The 21,038-nt window shown below is 34.9% G+C and overlaps 3 protein-coding genes across 4 annotated transcripts; 1 reads left to right on the forward strand and 2 right to left on the reverse strand.

The window, feature by feature from the left end:
• Positions 1-851: 851 nt before the first annotated feature.
• On the reverse strand, positions 852-3,172 carry LOC113697136 (senescence/dehydration-associated protein At4g35985, chloroplastic-like). Its single transcript, XM_027216611.2, has 5 exons — positions 2,505-3,172; positions 2,089-2,210; positions 1,743-1,909; positions 1,525-1,609; positions 852-1,200 (listed from the first exon to the last, which is right to left on the reverse strand). The coding sequence occupies exons 1-5, from the start codon at positions 3,087-3,089 to the stop codon at positions 1,035-1,037; spliced, it is 1,125 nt and encodes a 374-aa protein (XP_027072412.1). The 5' UTR covers positions 3,090-3,172; the 3' UTR covers positions 852-1,034.
• Positions 3,173-6,423: 3,251 nt separating this feature from the next.
• Positions 6,424-8,623, forward strand: LOC113697137 (cytochrome B5-like protein). Of its 2 annotated transcripts, none has more exons than XM_027216614.2 (6): positions 6,424-6,669; positions 6,833-6,914; positions 7,044-7,136; positions 7,770-7,847; positions 7,962-8,053; positions 8,395-8,623. In XM_027216614.2, exons 2-6 carry the CDS (start codon positions 6,903-6,905, stop codon positions 8,459-8,461), a joined length of 342 nt encoding a protein of 113 aa, XP_027072415.1. In that variant the 5' UTR covers positions 6,424-6,669; positions 6,833-6,902; the 3' UTR covers positions 8,462-8,623. The 2 variants fall into 2 exon arrangements, with proteins under 2 accessions (XP_027072415.1, XP_027072413.1); XM_027216612.2 differs by having other exon boundaries at positions 6,425-6,669; positions 6,833-6,984; positions 7,099-7,136.
• A 422-nt stretch (positions 8,624-9,045) lies between these two features.
• LOC113697138 (uncharacterized) lies at positions 9,046-17,057 on the reverse strand. The gene is made up of 14 exons (XM_027216615.2): positions 16,574-17,057; positions 14,872-14,927; positions 14,569-14,743; positions 14,316-14,417; positions 13,657-13,728; positions 13,161-13,277; positions 12,979-13,056; positions 12,185-12,247; positions 11,990-12,086; positions 11,406-11,484; positions 11,125-11,336; positions 10,771-10,916; positions 10,278-10,400; positions 9,046-9,470 (listed from the first exon to the last, which is right to left on the reverse strand). Exons 1-14 carry the CDS (start codon positions 16,649-16,651, stop codon positions 9,318-9,320), a joined length of 1,551 nt encoding a protein of 516 aa, XP_027072416.1. The 5' UTR covers positions 16,652-17,057; the 3' UTR covers positions 9,046-9,317.
• Positions 17,058-21,038: the final 3,981 nt, after the last annotated feature.

Raw genomic sequence — 21,038 nt, forward strand, 5'->3', positions numbered from 1 at the left:
CAGCAACCGCATGAATGAATCTACCTAATTAGAGATTTTAATATGCAATTATTTAATCCTTACCAGGTGAGAAGTGATTAATTGTGATAATTAAAAATTGCTACAAAAGTTTTCAATTCATCGTTTTTTTGTGTGAAAAGATTTGTCCCTTTGCCGATGATGATATAGCAACGCAAGCTTCCAAAATGAGAACTTTGAGATGCTCTACAAAATTGGTGCATGGATCCACATAACATCTATACATTTATACAGAGAGGTAAAAATCGAATCGAGTCGAATTCGAGTATCACGATACCCCAATCGATAATCAAGCTCTCGACTCGATATACAAGAGAAATACTCGAACTTGAATTCAAACGAATAGTATTTATTAGAACTCGACCTCAAGCTTGATGATTGTTTACAGAACTCAAATTCAACTCGTATTAACTCGAGCCAATCTTATCGAATTCGAGTCAGAAAAATTTCATTTTCTTGACAATTTTTGAGTGAAAAAATATTATAATCCTTTAAAAAATTTTCATACGATTTGAAACATTTCGTAAATTCAACAACTTTTTTGAATATAAGGATAATTTCATAATAATAATATATTGAAAAATTAAAATAAAAAAACTCGATAAGACTTGACAAGCCTTCAAGCATTACATCTGAATACTCAAACTTGACTTGCTCGGTTTATCGACCTCGACACGAACTCGGTTCGAGTCAAGTTTTTGACTGCTCACAAGCAACTCAGTTTGATTACAGCCATTAGAAAGGTCCTTTCAGATTTGAATAGTGTTAGGATTAGTAGTTCTTACTCATTCAAAAGAAAATAATGTCTGACAAAACAAAAAAAGATAGAATAGTTAATTAAATGATTATAGTACACTACCATTCAAGACCATTGTTACACTCGAATATGAGAGCTATTAAGATACATGAGACATCAAGCTTCAAACCACAATTCTTCATGCAGTGATAAATGTTCCCCGGAAGAAAAAAAGGGCAATATATAAATCAATTTGAATTCAATTACGGGCTTAATCAATCTATCGCATAGTTCCAGTCTTTGCTGCATTCTTGAGAACCCCTGAGGACGCAGATGATGCAGGATTTATGGCTTTCCTTATCTTGAACACGTTCCAGGCGAAGCCTGCACAGTGTCCTGCAGTCGCCAGCACGTCTTCGGTTGCCTCCCCTGCACTTTCTCCAAACCTGTGTTTTTCCAGTATTACCAAAACAAATCACAAATCTTTGCTGTCATTATTCATCACCAAGAAAGTATAGGTGGAGCAATGTCGCTTGAGAGAATGGATGGATCATTAAGCACATTTACGATTAATATGGTGGTTTATTCGAGTGGCGTTCGCATTCTTGATATGCATGAAACATTCAGGATCGAATATTGTAGTTAGGAAAACATTTTGCAAACCAGAAGACCATACAATGCTTTCGAACCTATAGCAAGAAGCATTTGCAAGAATTGGGAAATGAGAAAGAAAACCACGCATGACTCTTTCAATTTTACAAGCGCTTTACCTTTTAGTCACCATCCTTGACACAGCGCCTGACGTAGCAGACAAAGCCTGTTTCTCAGCAGCTTCAGCTGCATCGATAATCTTGTCTGTGGTTTTATGGACAATTAAAGTACCACTAATTAATCTATTCTAAAAAACAGAAACTGAAAAAAAAAAGTCCAAATTTAAAGATTTCGTAGAATGCATAAAAGGGCATCCAAATTTAAAGTTTTCACTTACTGACAGCATCAAGGGAAGCCAAGACTACCTCCCCTGGTAGCATGGTGAAGAATGCCCTTCCAGCTTGTGATCGAACAACTGGTGCCATCACTGACCCAGTGGCAATACCAACCCCATCAAGCATTGTTTTGCTCATCTTTTCTGTCATCTTGGACAACTTTCTCACACTTTAAATAAAAAGATTTTTTTTTTTGTGAGGTTAGTTAATACTTTCGACTTGCCAAAATAAAGTGACAACTTTCTGCCACTAATGAAATGGTAAAATCCAGTTAATACTTGCGACGTTCTGAAATAAAAGTGCTCTCTGGAATAATAAGCTAATGCAGGTATTGAAATTACATAATACCGTTTCAGGCTTTTATTCACAGCATTCTTCTTTTGGGAATCACTATTATTGCTCCTTTTACTGGAAGTTGCCGAAACACTATTTCCCTCTGCTACCAAAATTGTTTCCCCTCCTTTATGAACCTGCTTGTTGCAAGCAAATTCCGTATTCAGAATGCAATCTTGCAAGATTTCAGGCTAATGGAAATGAGAACTAGTAAAACTGTGAAAGGAAAATTACAAGCGTCGTGACCAGACAGCAAAGCTTTCTAGAAGCTGAGTAAGAAAGAACGCCTTTCATTTATTTGCTCAAATGAAAATTTGGTTTTGTAAAAATGCCTTTTGACCAGGAAAAAGCTAAGCTTATGGAAGCAGTAATTTCAGGTTAGGAGGGAGCAACTTTTATTTTGTTATGTTGTTTAACTTACTAAGACTGACCTGGTTGGCATAAGCATTGCTACATTTGAAGATTCCCTTGACAATCTGGCCTGTACCTCCCGCGATAGCCTTTGCCAAGACATGGTTATAGTTATCAATTCTCGGTGCAAACTCCTTCCAATTGACGTTCTTATTTTTAGTCGCCGATGCTGATGCTGTCAATAATGCATGCTCACTGAGGAACGAGTCCAGCAATCCCAAATTCCCGCTGTTCAGTCCTGAAAATGTTATGCCATAACTCAAAGGATCACCATCTTTCATTGGTAAAGAAAACAGATAGTGAAGAGCATCAAGCTTCACCACAGGTTCATCTTTTGTCAAAGGCCACTGAAGTTCATCACCAATCTTTATGACAGTAGCAAGAGAAACATTATCATCTGATATACGAACAAGCTCGAAATCTCCGCTGGCGAGCTCAACGGTTTCTCCTGCATCCATCAGATGAGCTTTGCATCCTGGAATGCTCAATAGAACTTCATGTCTTACATTTTTGCTTTCTGGGATTTCTTGCTTTGGTAACTGATCAGCCGATGCTGGAGTCATAGTCGGGGAACTTTTTGATCTCTTGGGCCTAAAGCAGTTCATTTTCCTCTTCCTGTAGTGAAAATGAGAACAATCATAGAGAAAGGAAAGAAATGATAGTGGGAGGAGATTATAAAGATAAAAAGTAGATGGTTAACAGAGAAGGTTGTGCTGCGATTGATTCCATGATATAGTAGCTTTATTCCAATCTTCAAAAGCAAGGTCATGTCAAGGTATTATTCTTCCTTTCGTTCCTGATTTCTTTGACTTCTTGCAAAAGGTCATTTTTTTTTACTTTCGGCGGAAGACATTTATGGGCTCGAGTCTCAACTTTGTTGAACAGTCGGCCATACCTGGTCAGGCTGCTGAAAATAGTCCAATGTCAGTCTGGAGATTTTCTATCCATTTTCCATCCGAATTGTTTTGTTTGCGATTCGAGTCTACTCAATAATCAAGGCTAACCTGGTTGATCCATCGGTCAAAAGTCTCAGTTAAAAACATTTAGGACTCTTAGGTGGCGTTTGGTAAAAAGGTTTCGGAATGGGGAATTGGAATAAACCCCGTGATTCATGTTTGGTTCACTACTATCGGAATTGAAATTTTGGAATGATAGCTAAAAATTTAGCATTCCACCATTCCTTAGTAAGTTGGTGGGTTTTGTCCAAAACCCAAGCGTGATTCCAAAATCTTATAATTACATAATATTTAGTATAATTAATATTTATATTACAATATATATAATATTTTATAATTATATATTTTATTATAATATTAGTATATTATATAAATATATATTATAATTATTTAGTTAAATATAATTATTATTATATAAATATATATTATAATTATTTAGTTAAATATAATTATAATTATATAATATATTATATAAATTTATTAATATTATATAATAATATATTTATAATATATATGTATATTTATAAATGTATATAATATGTGCATATAATTATAATATATACATGTATATAATATAAATAAATTATATAATTATATTTATATTTATTATTTTAAATATAATAATATATAATAATAACTATATTTAATATTAATATGCATTATATTTATATAAAATATTAGTACAATTAATATTTATATATTATATAATTATAATTATATATTTATATTATAACATTTGTATAATTATAATTAATTATATATAATCTTTAATTTAATTAGTTACAAACTTATAATAATGATATTATTATATTATTATATTATATATTATAATTATTTAGTTAAATATAATTATATTTATATAATATATATTATAAATTTATTAATATTATATAATAATATATTTATAATATATATGTATATTTATAAATATATATTATATGTGCATATAATTATAATATATACATGTATATAATATTAATAAGTTATATAATTATAATTATAATTATTATTTTAAATATAATAATATATAATAATAACTATATTTAATACGTAATATATATTATATTTATATAAAATATCAGTATAATTAATATTTGTATATATTATATAATTATAATTATATATTTATATCATAACATTTGTATATTTATATTTAATTTTATATATAATATTTAATTTAATTAGTTACAAACTTATAATAATATTATTATTAATTATATGTATTATATAATGTATATTAATTTATGTAATAAAATTGATATTATCAATTATACTAATAATTATACATGTTTACTAATAGAAATTATTAATTAGTTATACTAAATTTACTAATACTTTTATACTAATATATTTAATTAGTGAAAATTTCTTATATCCCATTTACAAAGAGCCAATGACTATCATTTACGATGTGGTTTATAATATATTTATTATATTCCATTCCGAAAGAGCCGACGAACCAAACATCAACTATAGTAATGATACACATTCTAGGTACTTGAACCAAACAAATGTATTGGAATGAATGACCTCATTCCAAACCCAAGATATCCGATTCCGAATTCGAATCCGACTCCGATGTGCGAACCAAACGCCACCTTAGAAAATCCGATCATTATCCTTTTTATGAAGATGGGATTCTGGCTACCCCTTTAAGTTTTAACGCACGATGCTGTATCATCTTCATCTCATTTTTTAACATTTTTTTTTCAACAATGGGATTATGCTCTTCTGGGTAGGACTATTAAGCCCAAATGAAACATGGTCTAATTTAGTGTTGGCTCACCGGGAGAATTTTTTCAACAATGAAAACCCAAAAAAGCATACATATCGCAAACGAAAGTTCTGAATTGAATTAGTAATGATAAAATGTCAAACGTTTGATTTTTTTTTTTTTTTTCTGTAGGAGTTCCGAGTTAGTTTTCTTTTGTAGTTTTTATCTTATCATCTCTAGAGTTGATACTTTTCCTCAATAATTTCTTGACCTAAAAAGTAAACTAATTTTTCGGTACAGTGATTATTGCACCACGCCTCCATAAGTTGACGCGGGACTTCTTTTTTTTTTTTTTTTAAGTTTACAATGCCAATAGGTCTAAAAACAAGAAGAAATTGAAGTATTGATAACCACTCTAGGGTCGTCTAATTCAAATTTAACAGTTACTTTCGCTGTAGAAATCATTAACGAATAACGATATCGAGTTATAAAAACTGTATAATACTAACAAGATATATTAAATAAATGGGATAGTTGCAGAAATCTCCCTAGGTTTCTGACACTTGCACTGACCTTCCCTATGGTTTGAAAAATTGCAGTGACCTCCCTGAACTTACTAATCCTTTGCAAATTCAGTCCAAATGATTAAAATATTGTTTTAGGGAGTGAAATTATAATTTTGTACCAGATTTGTCCTTTGTGCTACATGTCTAATGAATAACAAAGTACTACAAATCAATTAACGATTAATAAACTTTAAAGGGTGTAGTTTAACATACAAATCTTTGTACAAATCAATTAACAATTAATTTATTGTAGATTTGTATTTACACTTTAAAGTTTATTAATTGTTAATTGATTTGTAGTACTTTGTCATTAATTGGACATGTAGCACAAGGGCAAATCTGGTACAAAATTCTAATTTCACTTCCTAAAATAATATTTTAATCATTTGGACTGAATTTGCAAAGAATTAGTAAGTTCAGGGGAGGTAAGTGCAATTTTTCAAACCATAGGGGAGGTTAGTGCAAGTGTTAGAAACCTCAGGGGAGGTTTCTGCAATTATCCCTAAATAAATTGTACGATAGTGACAAGATACAATAAATAAATAAAACTCTACTTTTCTTTTTAATAATTAATTGATTGACGTTACACAAACATTCCATACGAATTTAATTGAAATTGAAACCCAAGTCTTGACTTGAAAGTTGAAACCTATTTACCAAACACCTCTAATTAGTTATTAATTAAAAAAGAAAAGAAAGAAATGCCAGCCCGCTGTCCACAACTCCAACTCCTGAATCTCGACCCGTGTGCTACCCTCTTTCAACCCCAAACCCGCACGTGACTGTCTGGAACGCGGGCGCACCGCGCAGTACCAGCAGCCTTTTTCTTCCACTGAACTCTCTCAACTTGCAACTGGGCCTCGGCCATTACTCGCCGGCAACTCTACTGCGGAAAACTCGCCGGAAAATCAACTAACCGATTAAAATACTCCACCCAACTGCAATACAGGTCAGCCCCCTCTTGACGTTCCTTTTATTAGTTTTTCACACTTTCTCAGTCATTCACCCAAGCTGTGTAGCTATCTAATTGCACTCCATTGAAATGGTTTCTCATATCTGTTATGCTGCTTTATCTCTGGATTATATTAATGTCTAATTATTTCATCACTTAGAATTCTGTGCTCTATCTCGAACTTTTTCGCTCTACTTGGAGGCTTCATATTGAGCTATAGAAGTTGGGGAATGGATATTGCGGTAATAACTTTGGTTTTGAGCTTCTTATTGGGTTTGTTGCTTGTCATCCCTCGGCTGCGAAAATGTGGTGGTACTTATTTGTCCCATGTGTTTATTATGTTTTGTGATTTGAATCTGGTGATGGAATAGAGTAAACGCGAATTTAATCTCTTGTCCATTCATGGTTGGAATCTGTACAATGCAGATCAAGGGAAACAGGTACATTCAAATGCCAATTCCAAGGTACTATCGAGACTCTATCTGGTTGATTAATTTCTTGCCTCAGCTCTTCTGCTTGATTTGAGTTGCTTGTTTGTTTTGTGTAGAATAAAGCATAGAATCGTATTGGTTTTTTGCGTAGCTTTGCTGTCAAGAGAAAATATTGCTAGGGTATTCTTCAGTCATTGTTTAAGTTGGACAAAGGGCAAGATAAAAGTGTAGTAGTTGATGCAAATTAACTGGAGGTGTGAGCATGTTAAGTGTCGCTCCAACGAAATCAAGGCATTGCTGCTTATTCCGTTGACCAGAATCCTTTCAGATTGACAAATACAAATATTACACGTTCATATCAGGATGACCTTATCAAAGTTTCTTGTTTGAAACCTCGACACACTGAATGTTGCTAGAGGATGTAATGTATGAGTGACTCTACAAATTACATCTATACGGGACAACAGTTCACTTTAAAAGTACCACAGTCTGTGCTTAATTTAGCATGCTTTTCCACCTTGCTTTGGGAAGCATTATCTGAAGGGAGCTGATAACCGAGTCATCTACCTTAGGTGGATTGCTTGTAGTGTTCCATTATTATGTTCCTTGTCCATTTCTTACTCTCTTATTGACTTTTTGTTTCTTCTATCCATTGCTTCTATTCAGGCTTATAAGACATACTCTAAAGCTGAAGTTTCATTGCATAACAAGCGGGCAGACTGTTGGATCATCATTAAAGATAAGGTTCACTTCAGATTATCATAACAGCTCCTGGAAGTAGAGAATTCTGCCTTATGCAGAAGAGATTAATAAGACAGCTGATCTCTGATTAAACCTTTGCATTTTCTGGTTTGATAGGTTTATGATGTTACCTCGTATGTAGAAGAACACCCCGGTGGTGATGCCATCCTCGCACATGCAGGTGATGACTCAACGGAAGGCTTCTATGGGTAAGTCTTTGAGTATGGAAAACGTTTCCTTTGTCATAATCAACCTTGAAAAGTGAAAACATAATTGCCTGCACCACGACTGCAGAAAATGGGAGAATCAACATTGCCTATTCTCCCTCGTTTTTTGTCTATAAAGAATTAAATTCAGTAAAAGTGTTCTTTGTGTGAATTCATTTGGTCCATAATTGTTTTTCACTTCCTTGGCTTATTGCCCTTTATCTCTTTTGGTTAGTTGCTGATTTGCTTCTGTGATCTTACCTTGTTTCTGAAATTTGTGCAATACTTGTTGCTTTACTTCTCCGGCTTTAGAGCTCAAACAAACTACAATATTGTCTTGGCAGGCCACAGCATGCTACCCGAGTATTCGACATGATGGAAGACTTTTACATTGGAGATCTGCAAAACTAACATTTGTCTAACGATAAACAAGTAATCCTAGGCTTATCTGCCCATATGAGGCATTTTCTGGTTGTGATAATCTTCTTGCTTTCATTATGTTGTGCCTTCGCATTGTTTCCCATTTTTCTGCTGCTGCTATCCAACTAATGCCTTTCAAGATCATTTTAAGCATGACTGGATCTGTATTAATAATTTCTCAATAATCAAGATTCAAAAAGTAATGCCGTAGCTTCAGACGGTGAACAGATACTTGACACTACAGCGGCTTCTAAGTTCTGATTACTGAATTTGGAGCTCTAGAATTACAGTATACCAATTGGAAAGAGAATAAAGTCAAAAGGAACAGATTGCAGAAATTGAACCCAATGTTCAGACGAACAATCTTCCGGAGAAGTAATTATGTTTTTAAATGTTTTTGGCTTCTGCTATAGATCTCAACAGTTATTGCAAATTGAAAGTGCATGATGCAGGGACTACTAAGGAGGTTCATTAACATCCATAAAGTTTCACATTGTCTACCGAGTGGCAACAGTGAATCTGGGATTCTTGGGTGAAGATCAGCAACGAAAAAGGAGAAAAAGGAGCACAAAGAATAAAAGTTCTAATAACTTTTCTTGCATGAATGGGGAAATATTCTCATTAAATTACAGCAACGATCAATACAATTACAAAAAATGGGCCAACTTGGCCCCCCAAGAATCAATCGATTTAATAAATCAATATAGACAACCAACCAAAAAACTACCGCTTAATCTATACTCGTTGATCTCGTCCATAATCAGGCGAAAAATGATGATCCCCAATGTCCACTGTGGGCTATCAGAACCGGGAACAAAGAATTACTTCTAGTTGCTAAAGGCTCTTCCTATACATCATACTTCTTGGGCTGGCGCCACTGTGCCAGATTTCTGGACAAAGAATAAAGAAGAGAAGCAGTGGGCTGAATACCTTTCTTCCCATACAAACGCTTTCCTCCCAAATCCGTAAATTTTGGACCCTTTCCCTTGGGTCTGTCAATCTGTACAATAGGCAAAGAGGTGGAGAGAGGGAAGGGGAAAGCCATACATTATATTCTGCATATTCGAAGGTAATATAGCTAACAAAAGTGATATGCCCTTAGGGGCAAGCAATGATACGAAATGAAGCCAAACAATGTTACAATATCAGAATTTAGAAAAGAATTTGTCCGTGTAAGCAGAATGCGGTCGGGGAAGATGTTCACAACACTTTCACCAAAAAAAAAAAAAAAAAAAGGTTCTGCAGGACTGGAAATTAAACTCAGGATGAAGTAATCACTCCCAGAATCTAGCTCCAACATAAGGAAATTGAATAAGTATCGCAGAATGCTACCTCAATCCAGTCATAGCCGGAAATGAACGCTACTTACCAGAAAAGAATAAGCAAAACGCAATATAAATTTATCAAATCACTAGCGCAGTTTTGAAATGCATAAAAAGTAATGCAAATGCATGCACAGGCATGCAAACATTCATATATATATATATATGTGTGTGTGTGTGTGTGTGTGTATATATATATTTATTTATGTATGTGTGTGTGTGTGTTTAAATTCTTGTACTTGTAACAGCAAATATAGTTTCAATAAATTAAATGAAACAAATTGTTAATGGGGAAAACTGTATGACAGAGTGTCCACCTCTTAATTTCTCCAACAGAAATTGTTTCTATAGATTCTGTTTCACTCTGTCTTATCAACCACGATGACATACTTTAAAATATTTTCAAATAAATTTTCCATTCCAGATAAGAGCAATATTTTAACAAAATACAATCTGAGAGCACGATGATACTTATTAAGACACACCTTGCTTATCTTCCCATTCTTCAAATGATATCGGATGCCAGACCAGTTGATAGACTGACAAAAATGTGATCTCACTGCTGAAATCGGATAGAGAAAATTATCCACCAGCAGAGCACAAAATACCTGATCGCCAAACGTCAAATGAACAAGGTAAGGGGCTAATTTGTGATCTTATGGTCACAAAACTTTTCAGGAAGTGTCCTCACTCATGAGTTTTGACCAGCTCCATTATGATAAAAATAAAAAAAAAAGACTCTTGGTGTATTTCCAACCCTAAGATCACTTGGTACTTAAATTGATTCACCATTTATAAAAAGTTCTTTGCTTAAGAATAAAACAAAGATCAAGTTTGTAATGTTGTTTATACTTTTTTTTCCCTTTTTATACCAACTTCTATAGCAATCTTAGGATGAATTATGAATTGCACTCTAAATGCCAAGGGTTAGACAATCAATGAAGAGGATGCATCACGAGTTTGTTGAGCTAAACTTACAAGAAACCAGTTGTACGTAGCAAGAGACAGCTGAGGTGCCTCAGGAGACAAGAAGTTGCATAGGTGAACTTCAATCCTGGTCAAGTTCCACATGGAAAGGAGTTCCAGAGTTGTGCATATGGTAAGGCAGCTAGCAAGTAGCAACCCTGGACAAAACAAGCACTGCCTTTAAGGATGCCATAGACAGAGTAGAAGTTCAAAAAGTAAGTGGACAGTGCTTAGTTTAAGTAACAACTTTTGGCATTACTCTCAGTTTTTCCAGATTGAATTCTTATCTTCAGAAACATCAAAATATCCAATAAGAGGAATCACTGATAATCAGCCCTGATGGTTAAAGTGAATTAAATTGCTCACCTGTAGATGTAAAGGCTGCATCTTCAGATGAATAACCTTTGTAATAACATCTTAAAGCTGCTGCAACATGAATCCCAGCCATAAAATATGGTGCTACAAAGCCCCAAGAGAGATAGCAGTGGGAAGAAAATAATGCACGATTCATTATCCAGTTAACCTTTGTTGTGTATGACTCCAAAACAAAAGTTTGTTTCCTCAGATAATTCCAGTACCTTCAAACATTAAAAAATCCTTGAGTTTACTTAAAATGTTCAAGAAAAGTTCCAACCATATCTACCAACCTTGAAAAGCTAAGGTCACTAGCAAGAGGATGAGGAAACACAGCAACTGGTGGTGATGTGATGAGCCTCTTATGAGCTCCTGAAACAAAACGGACCACAGTTAGAAGGAAAACCTAGATATCCAAGACAAGTACTAAAGCTAACTTTATTACAGCATTCAGCTAAGGTCCACATTCTGTAAATTCTAGAATAGCTAATTCCCTGTATAGTTTAGAAGCAAAAGTTTCAAGGTTCTGTAAGTACAAATTCAGGTATGAACAAGCACATTGGTTTCTGTAATTTATGGAAGATCATGAATTGATAAAGGGATCTATTAACAACCACAAAGTAAGAGTCAGGAAATTAGACGAGCAGGGCAGCATGTAATGACAAGAATGCAGATATCAAATGCCCAAAAACATTTAAATTCTTCAAGAACTATGGAACAAGAAAATTTCATTTGCATCAACACTTCATGAAATTTCATAGAGTTAGCATGCCCGGCTTTAAGTACATATAATCCCTAGAAGTGGAAAATCCAGATATATATACAACTACCAGCCACACAATCAGTGATACAGTTTAACCACTATAAAAGAAATTACCAGCTATAGCAGCAAGAGTCATGTCATCTGAGTAGCCCCCATCTAGAAGCTCCGAAACAACACCATGCTTATTGGTTCTAAAGTCATCTGCATGCATCTGAAATAAAGAAGGAAATTGAAAACTCAACTTATTAGAAGAAAAATTAAATTCCAGATGTGCGTATCAGAAAGCTGATAGTTGGGGAAAAGGATTACCATCATGCATCCTCCCCACAAAAAGAATGTTCTTCCACCAGTAGCAAATCCCATTGAACAGGGCTTTGGAAAAAGAGAACAAGTTCAGACATTAACAAAGATTATAATAACAAAGAAAACATAAGGTGTATAGCATATAGAAAGCCACTCAAAATCTTAAGCTACCATCAGACATCATTTCCAGAAAAGTACTTGATTACAGGAAGCAAATATAAGGATGTATGGACTTTTCAAGTACGGGTGCAAAGAACTCTTTTCAATTTACAGTTACCATAAGTTGCAACTCCATGAAAAGTGTTTCACTTTTCAAATTTGGAAACCTTTCCAATTGATAATGATCAAAGAGCAATAGTATGAAAATGTTGTAGAACAATCCCACTAGTACCATGGCCATTCACTAAGAAAGCAAACACTAAAATAATGAGCCCCAATAACCCGAAACCTTTCCCACGAAAGACTAGCATAGGAAATGCTACACTAATATAGAATGCAGGGATGTAAAGATCTTTCTCTGCTTTGGTAAATTTAAAAAATTCTATCGTATGTTGTCCTCACAAGACCAGCCTAGGAGTCATATAATTGTCCCCCGCACTGCAGTACCCAATATTTAAGACTCCCTTGCGGAATTAGAATTCCCTTTACACTTTCCCAGTGTGCTACCCTTTTCTACCCTCTGCGTTCTAAAGTAGACATTATAGTGAGTAGAGCTTAGGATGGAACTACTGATATCATTTGGAGGCTCCACCCTTAAAGAGCCCAGCAGACAAAAATAAAAGCATGAAAAGACACCATACCATGTGATATTCATAGATGCAGTAACTTCCCAAACTTCCAGATGGCAAATCGAGTGGATATCCAGTTTGAATAAAAATCTGAAGAATAAAACGGGTAGAGTCATGATACAAGTAAAAACATATTAATAAACAGGAATAACATCAACACTAATCAATGGAAAAATTTATGGAGATCGCTTAACCTCAGGGTTCTTTTCCATTTCTACAGTAAGTGCACCAATAGATCCAGGATGTAACCTAACATCATCATCTAAAAATAGTACATATTTACTGTCTTTATGCATTTTCTCCACACCAACCTGCAAAGCACCAAGCTTTAAATGAAACCACAAACCAATAGAATGTATTTATCATAGATGGTATAACCACCAATTACATAATTCAGCAGTAAAAAAGGCCTGTATCCAGCCTTTGCATGGACCTTAAATCATCTGTAGAGGAGTCCACAAGTTAATTTTCCTTTTTTGAAGTTTTTTTTTTCCTAATTTACATTTAAAAATTATCCAATCAAAAGGTCAATCATGCTAACATTAGAAAATAGTGTTTAATCAGACTTCAAAAAGAAATCTGGCACCATAGTTTTTTTTTTTTATAAAGAACTAATGATTCCACATTTAATGTATAACTGTGCCCTGTCAAAAGAATGAAGAACATAAGATTAAAAATCTAAAAACATACCAATTGATTGTGAATTTTCTGACTGCAGGTTGTCGACAAACCAGCAACAATAATCTTTGCCTCAAGATCATCCTGGGAATCATTTAGTGAAGCAGGACAAAGAAAGGACAAGCAAGAAGGAAGATAAGAACGCAGACTTGCATGATAAGGGCATGTATCAATGGCTGATATGCATGACACCATACTTCATGTAAAGAGTACAACCTTTCAGGTAATAACTTTCTTAATTTTCAACCAAGTAGGGTACAAACCCATGCATACAGAACCAAAAATAGTATATGCAAATTGAGATATGAGCAACATAGCAACCACAAACAAAAGCTCAACCAGAAATGTTTATCCTAGAAACACACACACACAGATGAAGTCTATGTATTATGATTTTCATTTTCTTTTATTCCTTTGTTTACTTAATGTTCCAGATAGTATCTTGCGGCCATATAGGACATCTTTGAAGCTGCTTCCAGGCACTAAATGAAAAAAGATTTATTCCCATTAAAGACATTCAGAAAACAAATCAGGAAAATAAAAAACAACGAGAAGTAAGAGGGGTCAAGACATACAACTCAAAGCAACAAGAATACAGTACCATGTTATAGATGCCCTGGACATGTGATAGTTGATTGCAATGACTGAACTAAACAGAAACCAATTTGTACCTTGTAATCAGCCAAAAGTCGAGACACAGCATGGTAAGCTGGGTCTTCTGTACTTTCAACAACAAAAAGAAACTCCAGTGGGCCACCATAAAGAGATGTAATCTGCATTGTTGTCAAGGGGATATATTTGATCAGGCCAAGAAACTCTCGCACTTTCTAACTCTTTAAAGGAAAACATTTGCTGCAAAAGTTCAAAATTTAAACCAAAATTAACAAGAACTACTAGCTGCCACATGATCTTTTTCTTTTTCACCTGAGATCTCCAATTGTGTAGATTATGCTCTCCAAAGCCCTTCAAAGGCATGATAACTGACACTCGAGGCAAATGGATCTGATTTGAATGCTCGAGCTCATTAATATCACTACAGAGAAATGCAAAACTGTTGCCAGTTCTCATTCTCTCAGCCATCCGTCTTATTTCTCTGCTTCTATAGTAGAAAAGGAAATGTCATAGAAATATGTTAAGATTGAAGTGAACTTTTATAAGCCAGAGTAGAGGAAATGGATCATAAACTGTAACTAATTTAGTACAAGATCCCATTCCCCATTATTGTACCTGACATAAGCAGCACCAGACCATCCAAGAGCAAGAATTAAGCAGATAAAATATCCCTGCAGCATGAATACAAGCCTCACAATGTCATATATAATACAATTCATAAAAGAAATAACAGTTTGAGAGCATTCCCTAGATAAAAAACAACAAAAGAAGGTGAAACATAAATTGTAAGAAAAAAAAGTCATCAAGCACTCTTCAATCCAATATTTCTACTGTCAAGAATCTCACAAAATGCAAACGAAAAACATTTTAAACCCCTGAAGATCTCTGCTTCTTCTTCTTTTTTTTTATCAGTTAGAAAGGCACTTCAAGAGTTAAAAACAATAAGACTGTTAATAAGACTGTTAAACCCCATCATAAGCCTTCAGAAAGAAAAAAGGAAGGGAATCATACAAATAGACACCCAAAAAAAAAAAACAAGTGTGATTTTGAGAATTTTATCTTATTTATATCTTTTCCAAGTTAAGTCAGTACCATTGGCTCAGTTTGTAAACTTGAAATCTACTCTAGCTAAAGATGTTCCAAGCAATAATATTCTTAATTTGTACTTTTGATGAAAGACGGATCATGATTAGAAGTTGTCAAGATCATTTTCTCTTCATCCTTCCAATTTCCATACAATAATAGAAAAAAAAAAAACCTAATGTAAGTTCTGTAACCACAATTGCAATTATTAAGAGACAAAATGGAAGACTAAAAATTTTCCTTCACATTTTCTGTTTGTTTCTGCTTCAAAAGCTCCATGTCCAAACTCCAAATGGGGCCATAGTATCCTCTCTCTCTCTCTGTAGTTCTTAACAGCACTCTCTTCCCTAATCTTCTGCAGAGGAATGAAATCTCTCTTCACAGAAACTAAAAGGAACTGTCTGCTTACCTCCCAAGCATGATTTCAAAAAGAACATGTTCCCTGATATAGGTTGAAGCAAGTTGATTATAATCTATATTAGGGCAAAAAGCTGTTTTTAGGTGTTGCCCTTAAGCTGCAAAAAGCTGATTCTACTGAGCAGCCACCTGTCCTGCTTTTCTAAACTGCTTTTGGCTGCCCAAATCTTCAAAGTAAACGCACTTGCACTTTTTAAATAGATTTCAACGAGTACATTTACTTAGTCAGCTTCAGAAAAGCTTAAACCAAGGAGAAAAGGCCCTAACTGATAACACAATCTGTAAATTATCTTTTGTTCCCCCTCTTTTCTCCAGGAGTAAAATTCACCACCTCTAGAATTTTAGAGCTGCATCATCTGCATAAAATTGGCTCACATGTTGTGGATTCAACCCGGAAGAAAATCCTAAATTCAGAGATATAGGTATTCATCATTCTTCACGATAGAGAAACAATAAATGCTACAGCGGCCTTTAATGAAATCAAGCTCCCCAGATCCATCCAACACTCACCACAAAAGCTCTCCATACATTTGGTCTAGGCCAACAGAAAGAAATGGGAAAACGAAATCCAAACTCCACCAAAAAACAAAAGAACATTAACAAATTTCCCACTCAACAATCATGAAAAAGATTTGTGGTAGTATAGTCTTCTGAGCGTCTGATATCCGACAAAATCCAAATCCATTCCTCAGATCTAGGCCTTAAACAATGCAAAACAAAATCAAATCCACACAGCATTTACCGCCTTTTCTATAACATTTTGCTCAATTCTCCTAAAAAAACAGAAAACAGAGCAGTGAAAGAAGCATATATGTACCTGGATCTGAATAAAAATGGCGAGCGGACTACAGCAAGCTTTGCTTGCACCTAACAAGATAGCGTCCAATGTATCCATTACCGGGGAAGATATTTTTCTCAACAATGCACGTCGTCTCTTCGTCTCGTTGTTTTTTTGTCAGTTATCTTGTCTATTCTACTTTTATCCAGCAGCTCGGCAACGGCAGGCAAGGCAAGAAACAATGCCCTGGGAACTTAACCTTCCACAAACATATAATTTATCTTTTTCCTGTCGTCTTCCCTCTCAAATCACCATGAAATGGTGTACGAACGACAGAGGGACAGAGACGACGAGAGGGAAGAAAAAGACGAGAAACGAAAGAGCAGCAGAGGAGAGGAAAAAGGAACCAAATGTGAGAAACCGCGTAATTTTATATTTTCGAAGGTGAGTGTGTGCAATTTGTGGGCGTGGGCGAGTGTGTGCGTGGGAGAGCGTGTGCGGGGTATTTGGAGAAATAATTGGAGAGAGACCGTTGGCTGAGTTGGTTAACTTATATAGGGGCAGTATGAGGAAGGGAGAGCCTCCAGGCGTTTGAGAAGTGGGCGTGGGGGGTGGGAATCGAGTTCCAATGGATGGCTTTTTTTTTTTTCTTTAGGAAGATGCTACTTTGTGATTGGGATCTTGGCGACCCACCAGGCCCTTTGTTTAATCCTAATTTCGGAGTATTATCCTTTGGACTACAAGCCTCGTATTTCTATATTCTGATTAGCATTGAGCTCTACTATTTAAAATTGTTTCAAACATTCACTGAAAGCATCAATTTATATCAAAGGCATGCCACGAGTACATCATACTTGCCTTTGGTTAGTTAGCCATCGAGAAGATATTTAAGTAAGCTAGTTAATCGGTCCATATGAGTCAGATTTTAACAAGTTCAAACTCGATTCATATAATTAATATCACTTTTGATTTTCGAGTTATGAGATTTGAGTTGATAAATGTGAAACTTGTGACAGCCCCACCTCCCCCTAAGGCGAACCAGAGGGTTCGGCGGGCCGCCTGCCCAACTCTCGCCGGGACTCAGTCGTTCATTACAATTCTCAAATGAATTACAATATAAATATCAAATATTACATCAAATTCTCCAATAATTACATGTCAAAAGCAAAGCGGAAATAATTCCCAACTATACATAAAATGATTCCAAATCCAAACTGTACAAGATATAGGCCATCCAGACATGTGAATAAGCGCAACAAGACCTTCCTTCGCTTTGAGCCCTGTGGAGGGGAATAAAATATTTTTGGGGTGAGTTAGAAGCTCAGCGAGTAACCAGTAAAATCCTTAAACAAATATATTTCACAATGTTGCATTTCGATCATTTCGATGATGTCATGATTCAGAGATCAAATGTTCGTTTAGTGCTCTCGTGAGTCAGGGAAATCATAGCACTTGAACACCCAACGCTCAAATAGATCATTTAACATTAACATTAACATTAAGAGAGAGCCCCTTCTTGAGCTCCAGATAAACATGAACATGAACCATAAACAGAGTGGAGACGTTGGTGTCCAGCACAAGACTTTTCCAGAACTCATTGAAGCCAAATCATGTCATGAACTCACATGCAAGCACGCATGATATGCAATCGAGTACATAATGCAAGAAACATTTCACAAGTACTTTGGAAATAGTTTAGGGTCACTCACCTCCACGGCTCAGAAATCATCCAGCATATAACATTGCCTTGCCCAAATCCAAGTCTTAGATCACAAACTCAATGCAAACAAATCCCTTCAAAGTTCGGACAGCACTTCCCCTGAATTTGTTAACTTTTCCAGCCATCATGGCTTCATTATTTCCTCAGCCAGTCCCAAAGGTACACACACAACAACAAGTTCATCCAATAGCCATTCAGTAAGCTCCAAGTAGTACTAGTACAAGTCAAGCTAGGGAAAAGTCCGGAAATGAAAGTTAAGCTCAAAACCAGAAAAACAGTTTTGACGTCATTTTGCGGTAATGGCACCAAAGGTACTACGATGGTCGGATGAAGGTGCAAGATACACCGTTTCGAAGCTAAGAGATAGGGCTACAATATTACAGAAGGTCACTCAACCCAGTTTCGAGTGTAACCAGGTCAAAAATGCAAGATACTATACCAGAATCACAAAAACAGATTCACAGAACGTATTCTAGCGGAAACATCATAACTCAGGCTCTCCAAGTCCAAATCCAGAAATTCCAAAACCAGCTGAAAGCTAAGAAACAGGGCTAAATTTCATCAGAAGACCTCAACAACCAATTCGGAAGCAATTCCAGCCAAAACAACCAATTACAGGCGCAATTCTTACATTCGGGTAAAACCAGAACAGCAATAGTAATTTCAACTTTTCTCATTCTACACTACTCCGATTGACCTGAAATTTTGTAGGCACCTCTAAAATATCATTCCCTACAACTTTCATGTTTTAAGCCAAGGCCAATTCGGCCTCTAACTAGGAGCTATAAATTCGGGCAGAATGTTCCTTCACAAAACCTAATTTTCTGAAATTTCTTCCAAAACAGAAATTGATTGCAATTGACCACTTTTTCCACCTCATAGAGTCCTTAAACATCATTTCCAATCATCATATATAACCACACAACCATGTTCATATTAAAACAGAAAAATCCCCAAAAATTATAAAACTTCATCAAGTCAACCACAACTCAAGATATAATCCATCAAACCATCTCTTTAGCCATCACAAGTCACTAATTTAGCATAATCAAGAACAAAGAAAGGATTGCTAGACATGAACCTTGAAATATCAAGAAAGTTGATGGCTTAGTCCTTTGCCTTCTCTAATTACTCCACCACTACCTTCAATCTTCCTAAACAAGTGATTTTTGTGGAGGAATTTGAAAGTTTAACGGTTGATTCACAAGATTGAGCAAGAAATGGAGTTGGAGTTGAAGGCTTTCTTCTTGTTTCTCCTCCTCAAAAAATTCGGCCAAGAAGCTTGCAAAATGAAGAGATTTTTGGTCAATTTCAATTAAATGGTAAAGTTATGAATAGTAGTCAAACTCAAGACTAAATCTTATGGTGACACTTGTCACCTTTAGGTTTAAAACTTATCTTTTTGTCTCTCCAATATAAATATCTTAACACCTTGTAAAATAATATCACTTAATACAAATTTTCAACAAGTTGTCAAAAATATAATGCATTTACCGCACTTGCGGGTCCCACGTCCAAAATACGCTCTTAATTTCTCAAAACTAACCAATACTAGAAAAATCATTTTAAAACTATCTTTGCTCATAAACTTTATCTGGGGAATTTTTCTAATAAAGAAAATGTAGAAAAGGCGGGCGATTAAATAAAATAAACCCTAGAAAATTAGAAAATTTCCGAGTTCTCACTCTCATACTTTTCGGGGCGTCACAAAACTCATACTTTACTCACAAAATATTCGAGCTGTGAATCTAATTCCGATTTAATCCAAATTCATCTCTTACTCCATAATTTCCTTATTATAATTATTATAACTATCAAGTTCTGAAACTAATTTAACATCCACAAAACTACAACATTGAAACTATACATGAACTAGTAACAGATCATTTAAACCAAGAATTTTCTAACAACAATATATCCGATTAGTTCAAAGCACGTGAAAAATAGTAATAAAACATGATCAATAGTCAATACAATTGCAAAGGTTCTCAACTTGCTCATACTAAATTTTGTCCTTCAGAATCTTATGACATAATTTTGTATATATAATATTTCTTATATATATATATATTAATATACTTTCACACATAATTCATAAGTATAAAAATATTAGTATTATATATATGCAAATTAAAGGATTGAGATTATATGTGGTTTAAGTCTAATAAGACCCAAACTCAACTCATATTTAATTTGAGCCTAATATTTAGGCCCAAACTCAATCCAATTTAATGAAAGGTTAAATTCATCGAATCTTTTCTCAATCCGCCAAACTCGAGCTAGCTCCTTCAAAATACCACATGATAAATTCAGAGATGCTCCTTCAAGATAAATTCTGAATACACGTACCCACACATTTATTGTAATTCTATATTTAGATACTTTTACAATTAAGCTCTCCATTTTAGCCAAACCCTTTTATAACCATTGAGGTTTAGGTCTCTATTTATCATCAAATATGAAGTGAAAACCGGATAATTTTCTCGAGTGTCCTATGAAGTGATGAACTAAAGAAATGCGAAGAAGGCAAAAAACCTTGAGGAACACATTTAAGTGGTCGTGGTACCGAAGAAGGCTCTGATCATAGTGAAGCATAAAATGAAATTTCTGACTTACATAAGCTGCTCCCTTTTTTCTTTATTCTTTTTTCCTTTTTGTGGTGCCCTGAATTTTGAGTCTACAAAACCCTATTTGCAATCTGCAGAATTATAATCCTCCATCGAGAAGCAACTGACGCAGGCAGAAACAGATGCTACTAACTCACGTGGATACTCGGCAAAGTAG

This window comes from Coffea arabica, chromosome 6e, assembly GCF_036785885.1.
Source record: "Coffea arabica cultivar ET-39 chromosome 6e, Coffea Arabica ET-39 HiFi, whole genome shotgun sequence".
In the NCBI taxonomy this organism is placed as follows: domain Eukaryota; kingdom Viridiplantae; phylum Streptophyta; class Magnoliopsida; order Gentianales; family Rubiaceae; genus Coffea; species Coffea arabica.

Coding starts and splice junctions, on each gene's coding strand:
- LOC113697138 (XM_027216615.2), bottom strand. CDS start 16,651: ATGGATACATTGGACGCTATCTTGTTAGGTGCAAGCAAAGCTTGCTGT. Junction 14,744..14,871: donor TCTGGTGCTGCTTATGTCAG/GTACAATAATGG, acceptor TTTCTACTATAG/AAGCAGAGAAATAAGACGGA. Junction 11,337..11,405: donor AGTGACCTTAGCTTTTCAAG/GTTGGTAGATAT, acceptor TAATGTTTGAAG/GTACTGGAATTATCTGAGGA.
- LOC113697137 (XM_027216612.2), top strand. CDS start 6,903: ATGGATATTGCGGTAATAACTTTGGTTTTGAGCTTCTTATTGGGTTTG. Junction 7,137..7,769: donor ATTCAAATGCCAATTCCAAG/GTACTATCGAGA, acceptor GCTTCTATTCAG/GCTTATAAGACATACTCTAA. Junction 8,054..8,394: donor TCAACGGAAGGCTTCTATGG/GTAAGTCTTTGA, acceptor TTGTCTTGGCAG/GCCACAGCATGCTACCCGAG.
- LOC113697136 (XM_027216611.2), bottom strand. CDS start 3,089: ATGAACTGCTTTAGGCCCAAGAGATCAAAAAGTTCCCCGACTATGACT. Junction 1,910..2,088: donor GTGAATAAAAGCCTGAAACG/GTATTATGTAAT, acceptor TTTTATTTAAAG/TGTGAGAAAGTTGTCCAAGA. Junction 1,610..1,742: donor GGCTTCCCTTGATGCTGTCA/GTAAGTGAAAAC, acceptor ATAAAACCACAG/ACAAGATTATCGATGCAGCT.